The 13,552-nt window shown below is 40.6% G+C and overlaps 1 protein-coding gene across 24 annotated transcripts in view; it reads left to right on the forward strand.

Moving 5' to 3' along the window:
- Positions 1 to 13,552, forward strand: part of ttc16 (tetratricopeptide repeat domain 16) — a 118,386-nt gene that overhangs the window by 78,258 nt on the left and 26,576 nt on the right. For 23 of the 24 annotated variants that reach the window (XM_077600097.1, XM_077600109.1, XM_077600110.1 and 20 more), the window contains one exon: positions 11,022 to 11,283. In XM_077600097.1, the coding sequence (XP_077456223.1) occupies positions 11,022 to 11,283 (262 nt within the window). Of the gene's footprint in view, positions 1 to 11,021; positions 11,284 to 11,366; positions 11,416 to 13,552 lie in introns of all 24 variants that reach the window. The other variant, XM_077600113.1, reaches the window with a different exon arrangement.

The following is a 13,552-nucleotide window of genomic DNA, read 5'->3' on the forward strand; positions in this document are numbered from 1 at the left end:
TTGATAATTTCCCAGCCACATCCACTTGGCTTACATAAAACAACAACATCTGGTCACTTCACACCCATGTCCAGAACTTTGTTGGACAGATATTTTGGAACAGTAACTTGCATATCAAAGCGTTAAATAACCTGAAAAATTCTGTATGTATTTTATTAAGACTTTACTGTTTTAAGTACATAAATCCTGTTCAACTGTTTAGTTAAAGCTTCTGAGTATGAACCCTAAAAAAATGTCATTAAAACAACCAGGCAAAGTCTTTGAAAAGTGGTACTGGTAAACACTTTTCTATCTAAGCAAAGTGCTGATATTAATTGTCAATTACTTGTATATATTCTTTTACATTAAACCAATAATATCCCACTAATAATGAAAAATAACTAAACTCAATGATGAAAGGGCAGCCCAGTGACCAAATGTTCTGACACTGTTCTGAGATCAAAGGTTCAATTCCAGGTCGGGACCTCTGTACATTCTCCCAGGGCTTTCCTGGGTTTTCTCTGGGTACTCCAGTTTCCTCCTCCATCCCAAAAACAAGCATGCTAGGCTGGTTGAACACTCTAAATTGTGTAAGTATGAGTGTGAGCCTGGATGGCTGTCCATCTCGTGCCCTGCGATTGGCTGGCCACAAAATCAAGATGTCCCCCTCCTGGTTCCCTTAGTTAGCTATTATAGGCTCCAGCACCCCCCGCGACCCTTGTAAGAATAAACACTACGGCTGATGAATGAATGAATTAATGAAAGTGCAAAGTGTGAAACACTGATCTACAAATCACCAACATTACACATTGCAGCACAGGTATCAAAGAGATTCCACAAAGGCCTAGGTGGGTGCAGATTTTCCTTACAACCTTTTAACTGAAACAGCACAGAGTTTTAGCAATGAGGTTTCTGGTAAAACAAGCAACACCTGCCTGCAATCCACCACCGTATTTTCTCGCATATCAGCCGCCTCCACGTATATGCCGTACCCTTAAATGTGCCTTAAAATCATTGAAATTTACAATTTCTCTCATATAAAATGCCCACTGACACAATTTGTACCTCAATATTCATGGTTTTAATAGAGAGTACAAATGTTACTTTGAAGGGGAATTTTTAGGAAAAATCATCGCATGTAGTATTTCTGAGATACTGTATAAATCAATTGCTGGATTATACATTCCTAAAGCGTGTTGCCAGCACGTAGACAAATTCAAAAAGAAAGTGAAGTGAGCAGTAAAACCAGGAAGTGTGTCCGTAGCGGTCTGATTTGTCAACCCTAGGTAAGATGGTGTGTCCCTGAGGAAGCAATCGCAGGCACAAGTAATTGTGTTTTTCCTAATTTTAAGCAAGATGTGGTTTATTTTCTTCTTGAATTTCATTTATAAACGTCAAAATTAATTTGTCTTGCGTTATGGCGTTTCATCCTTGTCACCTTCAGTTTCGTGCATGTCAAGTCTAATTTGTGCACATATAAGCCGTACACTCGATTCATTCATCTTTTTTTTACCGACAAATACGGTATATATGTAACAAAATATGATAATTACAGTTGAAGTAGAACAGATTGGTGCCAAAGTGTCGTCTTCATTGGTTGGTAGGAAAACCTGCACCCACTTGGCCCTTTATGGAATTGGTTTTACATCTGTGCATTACAGCTACTGTCGTCCTTCACCTCATGGCTTCAACATTTGCGGCTTCTGTATTTTTATTATTTTTATTATTATATAAAGCAATGGTCTCCAAACTATTCCACATAGGGCCGCAGTGGGTACGGGTTTTCATTCCAACCCAGAAAGAGGACACCTTTTCACCAATCTGGTGTCCTACAAGTGAAATCAGTGGATTGCAGTCAGGTGCTTCTTGTTTTCTGCTGAAATCTCATTGGTCAAACTGTCTGTGCTGGATCGGTTGGAACAAAAACCTGCACCCACACCAGCCCTCGAGGACCGGTTTGGGGACCCCTGATATAAAGTATCCAAACCAGAAATGTTCATGAAAATATAAGAATTCACGCTGAAACTTGCAAGCGGAAGACAGAAGATGGAAAATGGTGGGAGTCAGGCACTGCTTCTTTTTCGTCGCTGAATTGAGTGGCACTCAGTGCCGAAGAAGAAATGAAATTTCACCGTAGAAGAAGAATGACGAGCCGAATGGCATAAAACGCCAAGAAGGACGACGTCTTGCCTTTTCCATGTTTTGTTCCGATTTTATTTCACATACATTCGTGGAGGAAGACTACGCCGAGCATATTCCAGCTTTGTTCAGATTTCGAATCGAAAATGCCTCTTAGGCGTTTTGGGTATAGTTAGGGTTAGGGTTAGTTAATCCAAAACATACAACGAGCCCAAGAAAAAATGAGACATGATGACAGTGACAGAAAAAGTGACATTGCTAGATATGCTAAAGGCGTAGCACACCATTCGGCATGAATTGATCTACCGTGCATATACCAAAAAAGAAGTGAACATTCGGAAATTGGCAACAATATCCTTTACCAATGCCTGCAAGCGAGTGGTAACTAGAAATAACAAAATGAACCAGCATATTATGAGGGATTTTTGTCGTATATAACGCCATGAAGATGGCATAACGTGTTTGGATTTTGAATCGGCCTTGTAAAAACTCCTCTTAAGGGCCCTGCATCATGAATGAATCTACTGTGCATTTCATCAAGAAGGAAGAAGTGAACATTTGGTAACCACGAGGAATAAATTCATCGTTAAGATGGAGAATGACCTATCAGGAGAAGATGATTCCTCTGGATACTAACATAATTAGAACCAAAGCCAAGACCTTTTACGATAGCTTAGCTCCTGACGAAGACAATGAAGATAACCTCAGCTTTGTTCCAGTGCCGCAAGTGAATAAGACTGCAGACCAGGAGGCAGCGAAATGCAACTTTGAGGAAAAGTTCCCTCAAATAATTCAAGGGAATGGTTAGTTATCTTCCGGAGCAAGTTTTTAAACATGGATGAGACTAGTCTTTTTTTGGAAGAGGATGCTTTCACGGACATTCTTATTTAAAGACGAACTGAAAGTGCCGGGGATCACATAGATCCTCATCTGTGGGGATGCTGCTGGATGGCTTCACGGTAAAGCCAGCTTTAGTTTGACCATCCTCATGTTATAAAAAACAAGAACAAAGCCGTACTGCTGTCTAATGGATGAGCAACCGGAAAGCCTGGATCATGAAAGCATTTAGAAAGGACTGGTTCTTAAACTGTTTCATCCCGAGCGCTGAAAGGGAGCTGCCCTTCAAGGTCTGGACTGTGCACGAGGACTTGGACTAAAACTCCCATTAACCATTTTTTTATTTATATCAAGCAGAGAGGAACTATTTTCGCTGTGAGTACAGTACTTAAAGTATTTAAATTTTATAAAGATATAGATTAAATTTAGGGCGGCTCGGCGGAGAGTGGTTAGCGCGTCAGCCTCACAGTGGGGACCTGGGTTCAAATCCAGGTCATGTCCATCTGTGTGGAGTTTGCATGTTCTCACCGGGCCTGCGTGGGTTTCCTCTGGGTACTCCGGTTTCCTCCCACATTCCAAAAACATGCATAGTAGGCTGATTGGACACTCTAAATTGCCCCTAGGTATCGGTGTGAGTGTGCATGGTTGTCCGTCTCCTTTTGCCCTGCGATCGGCTGGCCACCAATTCAGGGTGTCCCCCGCCTCTGGCCCGGAGTCAGCTGGGATAGGCTCCAGCACCCGCCGCAACCCTAATGAGGATAAAGCGGTTCAGAAAAGGAGATGAGATGAGACTTCATGATAATTCATCTTGTGCACTTGTATTTCTGCATAGGTGCGAAAACATGTGGTATGTAGTAATAACAGGGGCCATCATACTTCGCAGATTTTCGATTTTCACGGCCATGGGTGGTCTACATTATCCGCAATATTCAAAGGATTACTGTCTATAACGCATTTTTCTGTGTGGTTTTCTGATATTTAGTGGCGTAATGCCCTGTTTTTTTTACTACTCTTTCATTCACACTCAACCTCGACTGCTTAAGGCCAGCACACTCAAGCGCCGCCCCTCAGTTACAATACGTACGGCCTGTGGCCATTGGTAATGTGCACAAGCTTAGCATTAAATAGAATTTGCTATATGAGTCAAGGATGCATAACAGGGCCTGCTTCTATATTTCATTCGCACCAGTAATCTTAAATAGAGAAGAAAATTGCAGGCCTCAAAGTTAAGCCTCAAAGTTTTGGGGTTGAGGGTTCGATCCCACATCAGTCCTCACCTAATGGAGTTTGCATGTTCTCCCTAGGCTTGCGTGGGTTTTCTTCAGGTACTCAGGTTTCCTCCCACATACCAAAATCTAGTGTTTTCCAACCACTGTACCGTGTCATACTGGTGTGCCGTGATTGGTGGTCAGGAGTTATTTAAGAAGTCATATATTGTAATATTCTGAGAGAAAAATCTTAATATTCGCAGATTAAAATGAAAATTATGAGATCCAAATATGACAAACTTAACTCATAGATTGTGTGTGTATGTATGTATATATATACATACATATATATATATATATATATATATATATATATATATATATATATATATATACCGCATTTTCACGACTAAAAGGCGCACTTAAAAGTCTTAAATTTTCTCCAAAATAGACAGGGCGCCTTATAATCCAGTGCGACTTATATATGGACCAATATTAAAATTGGTATCACGATAAAATAAAATAAATCAGTCGATAGGGCACACCATCCTCTACAGGTCTTGCAACTACAATAAGCAGCCTGCGACTTCATTTTCCCCCATGCACGGTTCATGCTGGGATATGTAGTTCTTTTGTCAATACACCCAGTATGACGGCGAGCACACTAATTTGGTGCTCGCCGTCATTCCGGGTGGATTGACAAAAGAACTCCAGACTTTTTGCACCGGTGAATCGTAATATTACATAAACAAATTTAAATGAACTAGAGATAATTATTTGCTCGAAATTTTACTCGTATCTCGAAATTCTCGTATGTCGCGGTGCTCGTATGTCGAGGTACCACTGTATATCAGTGGCGGTCCGTGAATTTTCTTGTGATGCCTTCAGCTATCGGAATCAATCCAACCCTCAAAAACTATTTTATGGCTATAAAACCTCTACTGCAGCTACAGCTGCGACACATAAAAAATCATCAGTAATAACCTCATACAATTGAAATATTATGCAAGAATACAGCCATAATTTACTCACCAAAAATCCTTTTTAACTGTACACAATATCCATCCTCCTTTCTTTCCTCCTTCTTTTCTATCGCCATCGAAGTTAATGCTGAAAGTCGAGCCTGTCCTGTCGTATTTCTGGCATATGTTTTTATTTGATTTAGTGCTGAAAATGTTCGTTTCCGGTTGTGACAGGCTTGCTTGCTTTGGAGTTGCCCGACCTTACTTAATGATGTCCAACTTTTTTTTCTTGAAAAGTCCGTCTTGAAAATGGCTTTGACAGTAAATCTGCAAACAAATCCATTTCTTCTCATTCAGCCATTGCGGGTTGACAAAACCGCTATTAAATCAACACAACAATATATTTGCTTGTGCAGCTCGCTCCAGTTTGGTAGCTCTGGCTAGTCCACTCTATCACTAGCCAATCATAGTTGGTGAAAGCGATGCAGCCCCCGACTCTATTTTCCCGGTAGAAAAAGTAGTGCGCAGTGACTGCTGGGATATATAGTTCTTTAGTCAACCAATTGACAGTGGCCGTCATTTACTAGGGTGGATTTATAAAAGAACTCCTGCCGCTAGATGTTGGCAACAACAGAGCATTCAGAGCTAGACTGACAACTATATATATATATATATATATATATATTTATATTTATATTTTTATATATATATATATATATATATATATATATATATATTTATATTTATATTTTTATATATATATATATATATATATATATATATATATATATATATATATACATATATGTATGTATATATATGTGTGTGTATATATATATATATATATATATATATATATATATATATATATATATCAGTGGCGGTCGGTGCATTTTCTCGTAGCGCCTTCAATGTATCAATCCAACTCTCAAAAACTATTTTATGGCTATAAAACCTCTACTGGAGCTAGAGCTGCAACACATTAAAATAATCAATAAATCAATGCACAAAAATGGGGTAAAATCCACTTCCTAGCAGCAGTTCATGATTAAATACAAATACTGGAGCTTTTCAGACATTAAAACCAGGCCAGGGGGGCGATTTTCCCGGGAAAAGACAGCGATGAACGTCAATGGCGTACGGGCAAACATTGCCCGAAAATGGGGTAAAATCCAGCCGAAAACAGCATTTATTGATTAAATACAAATACTGGAGCTTTTTAGACATCAGAACCGGGCCTGGAGTATCATTTCCCTGGTAAAAAGACAGCGATGAACGTCGATACGTCCATACGTGAAATGACAAAAAATGCACTAAAATTAGGTAGAATCCATTTCGTAGCAGCATTTATTGATTGAATACAATATTGGAGCTTTTGAGACATTACAACCAGGCGAGGGGGTGATTTCCTCGGGAAAAGACAGCGATGGACGTCAATGGCGAAACGGCAAAAATTAAACTGGGGTAAAATCCACATCCTAGCAGCATTTAGTGATTAAATACAAACACTGGAGCTTAAATACAAACACTGGAGCTTTTCAGTTATCAGAACCGGGCCCACAATTGAAATATTATTTAGGAATATAGCCATATTATACTCACTCAAAACTCTTTTTAACTGTACACAATATCCATCCTCCTTTCTTTCTTCCTTCTTTTCTATCGCCATCAAAGCTAATGATGAAAGTCGAGCCTGTCTTGTCATATTTCCGGCATAGTCCGTCTTGAAAATGGCTTTAAATCAACACAACAATATATTTGCTTGTGTAGCTAGCTCCAAATACAGTTTGGTAGCTCTTTGTAGTTAGCAGAAAAGTGGAAAAGTCCATCTGGAAAACATCTTTGTGCGCAAATCTGCAACCAAATCCATTTGTTTTTGGGTCGGCCATTGTGGATGGAGTTTGCGATCTTGGGCTGCCTCACTATGGCTTTGGCCCGCCTACTAGCCAATCATAGTTGGTGAAAGCAATGACGTATCCCAGCCAGCAAAATGCCAATGGCTGCGAAAAAGTATTGTGGGGTTGCCAACTCGAAATCTGATTGGTTAAAAGCAACAGTCTTGTTTAATGCAACAGAGCCCGCAGAAATGATTGTGAAGGCTTTGAGGCAGATCTGATCTGGCAACAAATAATGGCTGAAATTTGATTGGTTAAATGCTTCCATATGAAAACACACATCTGGAAGCAGTGCAACCAGGGGGGAAAGCAATGAAAGGAAGCTAACAGACCATTTGGAATAATAAGTATTGATGGACAAAATATAATATGATTCAGATATTTCTTAGGCCAGCAGTAGGGGAGCATCTGAGGTTATTACTGATGACGCTCCCCTACTTACGAACATTCAACTTACGAACAACGGTACATACGAACATGTCTGCAAATTGCGTTTAAGTCCAAAAATGTTCGCAAGTCCAATTTTGTATTTCGCGTCTTTTTCGGAGTAGTACTTCTTTCCGCCGCTAATACCGACGCCTGGCGCTGTGAGAGCTCAGCTCACCCAGCATCTACCTTCTTCGTTGCAATGCGGAAGTGCGTGAATGTATCTCCAGTGTGCAAAGAACCTTTTTCATTTGTATCATTAAATATCTCATGCATCCAATATTGAATATGGTTGGTAAAAAGCTAAAGGCTTCTATTGAGGGAGTTGCAGGAAGAGGCAAGCCATTTCATTTGAAACGAGTGGCAATAATAACGAAGCTTGATGCGCGTGAGAGTGGTTGAGCGTTGCACATTCAGTACCATTTATAAACAGAAAGATCGAGCAGCAGGACCCAAATATTGAACGTTGCACAAAGTTTGCAAATCAATTGAATGATGCCATACAGTGCTACTGCATCATTTATGATGAAAAAAAGAAGAAAACTGCAATCGTCATTAGGTCGCTTCTTTTGGCCAGTTTCTAATACATAAATCTATCTCTCTCTCTACAGTACTGTACATATTCTCTCCATTTTATTAAATGTTTTTTTTTCAGTACAAACCAATGCGTGTTACTTATACAAGCCTTAAACATACAAATGCACTTATATAAACCTTCAATATACTTATATAGGCCTTAAACATAAATTATAATACAAAATATAGCACTAAATCAACTTACAAACAAATTCAACTTATGAACAATCGCTCGGAACCAATTGCGTTCGTAAGTTGAGGAGTGTCTGTATATGTATGTATATATATGTATATATGTATATATATGTATATATGTATATATATGTATATATGTATATATGTATATATATATGTATATATGTACCGTAATTACTCGAATATAACACGCAGATTTTTGCTATATAATTAATTCCAATAGTTGGGGGTGCGTGTTATAATCAATAACAAAAAAAAAAAAAAAACTTATTATTATTTTATTTTATTTATTTATTTTATTTATGTTTTATTTGACCAATTGCTGCGAGTGTAATTTGTATTTGACGTATCGATCAATAACTAAAATAAATTAAAAATTTTCGATCTTAAAAAGCATTGTCAAACTCACTTTGACGCACGGATTTTACGTCATCTCGTAAAGCCAATCGGATGATGTGTTGTGGGAGGAAGAGGAAGTTGACGCATACCGGCTGTAGCCAATCCATTCATTGCTTTCGTTTCCTGTATTTAAGTAGCGACGCGTCATCACATGTCGCCGGATCGTTCACTATCGTTGACTATCATTGACTGTTGTTAGCGGTTGCTAGCGGTCGCTAGCTGTCGTTATTCTGTTGCCTCTGTCCGTATGCGCGCCGCATGCGGCCACGTTTGTTTCCACGCCTTGGTTGATTCATTAAAGGACTCGACCGTAACAGATGCCCCCGATCGCGCTGCGACGACCCAGCGACGCGGCGCGATCATAACAAGAGGACAGACAAAGAGAGAGAGGAACTCTTCATTTGAAGGATTCTAATGAATAAATTTGTTTGAACAAAACAATCGTGAAACGAAGAAAAAAAGGTAAGATTTCTGATTTTCGTCAGCGGGAAATTTCAGGTGCGCACTATATTCGACGACTGCGTTTTTCCAGATATTTTTGGCCCAAAATTACCTGCGTGTTATTTTCGAGTGCGCGTTATATTCGAGTAATTACGGTATATATATATATATATACAAGATTTCCATAACCATTCTCTCGTCCGTCTTCTTCGTGCCATCGCTGACTTGCATTGGCTCCCCCTCCATCGCCAAGACAAATGGTGACTCATTGACGTCGTCCTCCCAGTTAGCCAATAGCCTATTCCCTGCTGAGAGCCCCAGATGTCCCTGGCACTCACTGGCTCCCTCAATCCCTCAGCCAATTCTGCAGCCGAATCAATCAGTTTCTCCTGAACAGACTAGTATCACCAGCAGCTACTTCATCTTTCACCCAGAGAGACAGCCCATCACAAAAGATACCACACAGTGCAGCACCATCAAAGCCACAGTCCATGGCCAAAATACAAAACAGAATGAAGTAGTCCGCCGCCATTAGGTCGCCCTGAATCAAGCAGACGACTGCCACCTGGGACCTATCACTAGCGAATGTGTGGGGCTGCTGGTCAAAAATTAAGGAACACTGGTGCAAAAGATGCTGGCAGGCGCTGGGGTTGCTCCCATAATGGTGGGGATGTGGCAATATCCATTCTTGAGCATGTTTCCATTTTTTCAAGGGCAGCGTCAATCCTATCAACGGAACAAAAAGGTGAAGCCAACATATTTATCTTTGTGATTAGTACCCCTATCATGTCCACTGTTCATGCTTGCTGATCATATGGACATGATCAGAAATGGTCTGTGGGATCCATATGGTTAACCTATTGGGTTACGAAACGGCAAAGTGTTGAAGGTATATCCCGACACAGACTCAGAAACAGGAAATCATATGCATAATAATGTTTATTAAATAAAGAGAGCACATCAGAAAATGCGGGTAACAAAGTATAACAATAACAGCGCCACCGAGTTGGTGAGTAAACTAGGGTGACAAGGTACAAAAAGAAATGCACTTGGGCTGGGGGGGGGGGGGGGGGGGGGGGTTGTTGTATTATACACACATGTAAACATGGCAATAGCCCAACCAACCAACAACCAAAGAAGAAAAACTGGGAGCAAGACAACGACATGACAGCAACCTTGGATAAGAAAGCACTCTATCCAAGCTGGGCATGAGGCGGGGGACACCCTGAATTGGTGGCAGGGCACAAGGAGACAAGCAACCATTCACGCTCACACTCATGCCTAGGGGCAATTTAGAGTGTCCAATCAGCCTACCATGCATGTCTTTGAAATATGGGAGGAAACTGGAGTACCGGGAGAAAACCCACGAAGGCCCGGGGAGAACATGCAACCTCCACACAGGTGGACAGACCTGGATTTGAACACAGGACCGACCATTGTGAGACCGATGCGCTAACCACTCATCTGCCGGGACGTCTTGGTTTCTTTAGATTGTTGAAAATTTCAGGATTTTTTGTCACCTTGTTAATCAGAGGCCAAAATTTAGGATGGGGGGACTGCAAAATTTTATCACCTCAAATGTGATTCAGTATTTTGAAATTCAATTTATTTTCACCTCCGGGCTAGGGTATCTAAGAAGGACTCCAAGCAAGGATTTAGGTTCTGAAAAGAGGTTAAAGTTTCAAAGTAGGGTTGGGAGTTCCAAATCACTAAATTAATATTGGTATATGTGCCTGATTATGGTACATCCACTCAGTGACAGTGTGAATGTAAATCCACAGTATGACTTGAGAGTGGGAATGGTTGTCTCTCTTTGTGTATGCCTTTTAACTGACTGGTGTCCAATACAGGGTGTAATTCTCCTTTCATACAGAGTCGGCTTATATAGACTGCAACAACACGTCCCTAACCAGAATACCCAATGTTGAAAATGGATGGTTTGAAGCTCTGAAATGTTCTTTCAGGTATTGAGTCTAAATGGTCACACACCATACATCACATATGAGTACACAGTTCAGCGAGACTCTCTGCCGCCTGTGCCACCGCCTCCTGTTTACACGGGCGCCGACACCTCACTTGAGCTGCCCGCACCTAATGCTAGCTGCTATCAGCGGACCTCTGTCGGGCGGCGTACAGAGGGGCCGGATGAAACCGCTCAGCAGGAGACCAACGAGGTCTATGACGATACTGCACCCATACTCTGTGACACGAACAAACACTACACAGGTAAGCTCCCACTTTATTTGTATTTTTTGTGTTGTTGATCTCCCTTTTGAGTCATTTTTTTTTTTTTTAAATGGTATCCACAGGACCGAATGGGGACATGTGCTGTTTCAAAATAGCTGCAATGCACTGCATGTATGTGCCTGATTTTCTTTATTTGTGTCTGGTAGTGATGATAGTAGCATTGCATTATTGAAGTTCTGCACATAAAAAAGCATATCAGTAGTTTAAATGGTCGACCGATATCAATCGGACTTCATCCAACATCGGCCATCGGTCGATGAACACACAAATAGCAAAAAAAAGTAATTTTGATTCGGACTCAATACGAGCAACTGTACCCGCTTTGCCTAACGGAAAGACTGTGGACTGAGACATTGTCTGCAACAGTAATCCACAATGAGACATTTGGTTTGAAACACATGGTAAGTTTTCTTTTTTGTTTTGTTTTTTCAAAAAATAATATGCAATGTTGACTTAGGTTCTGTGAGATGTTCTTTTCTTTGTTCTGAATGATCTGGTGAGACAAGTGTTAACAAAAATAGAGGCAAGACATTATTGAAGCTTCCATGACCAGTTCTCTTTATTGGCTCAAGAAAAAGCGAGATTCCCATTCTGACTCCATTTCTAAAAGCCTTCAATGCCTCCGCCCAAAGTGGGCGTTAATTTGAATACAAGTGGGTGGGTTTCAATTACAAATACTGTTGGGTCTTAACTTGGACATTTTTTGAGGGAGAGATTCTAAAGATATGATACTTTCCTTCGAACCATAAAAACAGGATCTTTAGGCAGGTCAGGAAAAGTTTTACAACTGCCAGAACACAGTTCAATTGTTTATACAACAAACACCCAGGACTACCTGCTGTTTTTTGACACATTGTTGTGAAGACTCTGCCCAAACACAATGATCAGATAGAAGCAATCACTTTGGTCTGCAAGCATGAACCATCCTACATTCTGGCGGGAAAATATCTTATAAATATGAAACAAACCTTTAAATTATTTTTATAGCAAATAATTCATAACAGTTCCTAAGGTCTTTCCTTAGTTATGCATCGGCATCAACGAGGAGCGAGACGTAGTCAGTGAAGGCTCCAAAATGTATTCTTTCAAAAAGCTGTGCCAAGCGGCTGTTGTGTTATTGCCATTTAGTAAGCTTAGTATATGTCCACTACATTGGGTATTTATTTGATTAAAGTTATGTCCCACTTGCAAATGAGGAAAATAGACTGAGTAAAATAAAAAATAGTCAGCTGTCGGGCGACCACAACGAGTATCAAGTAACCCACACATGGTCTCTTTATTAAGTGTGACTGACACAATGTTGGAAAACACAAGAATTGGGTAAAAAGTGGCAACTTGTTTGCGTATAAAATGCAGTGAGCCACTGTGGACATGTGGGAGCATGTACAAAAGCAAGCATTGTGGGCTCTGCTCCATGTCTTATTTGCCGCCGAGTGGCGGCTGCAAGGGGATTTTGAGGAGTGGGTTCTACGTTTGTACTTCAGCCACTATGCAGCTGCTGCTTGCACAAGCTTTATAGTAGTGTGGCAGACGGTAGGACCAATAAGTTACTCACAGCCAAAATTTGTTTGCTCTAATCTTACTTATTTATGTTTTTACTGGGAAAACGCACTTTGTGGAGTAGCACCACCAATTTCGTTATACGTAGCTGTGTATGATTTTTTTGATTTTGCTAAAGTAACGTCCTCGTAGATTTCCTATGCAATCGCCTAATCGCCAATGCATAGTGAACAGTCACATGCAGCATTAGATAATGGTGTTATCAAATCTGAACGCAAAGCAAAATTATTGTTCTTTAATCTAGTTTTTTTCTGAAACAATAAACTTAAATTTTGTGCCAGTGATGGAAATTAGGCAGTGGTTAGCGTGTCGGCCTCACAGTGAGACCTGGATTCAAATCCAGGTCGGTACACCTGTGTGGAGTTTGGATGTTCTCCCGGGCCTGCGTGGGTTTTCTCCAGGTACTCCGGTTTCCTACCACATTCCAAAGACATGCATGGTAGGCTGATTGCCCCTAGGTATGAGTGGGAGCGTGAATGGTTGTTGGTCTCCTTGTGCCCTGTTATTGAATGGCCACCAATTTAGGGTGTCTCCCGCCTCTGGCCCGAAGTCAGCGGGGATAGGCTCCAGCACCCCCGCAACCCTAGTGAGGATAAAACGGCTCAGAAAATCATATGAGATGAGATTTTGGACTGTTATTTGTATTGTGGGAAAATTGTGTTTTTCTTAGATACTTGAACCAGCACAT

The sequence above is a fragment of the Stigmatopora argus genome, chromosome 5 (assembly GCF_051989625.1).
Source record: "Stigmatopora argus isolate UIUO_Sarg chromosome 5, RoL_Sarg_1.0, whole genome shotgun sequence".
Lineage (NCBI taxonomy): Eukaryota > Metazoa > Chordata > Actinopteri > Syngnathiformes > Syngnathidae > Stigmatopora > Stigmatopora argus.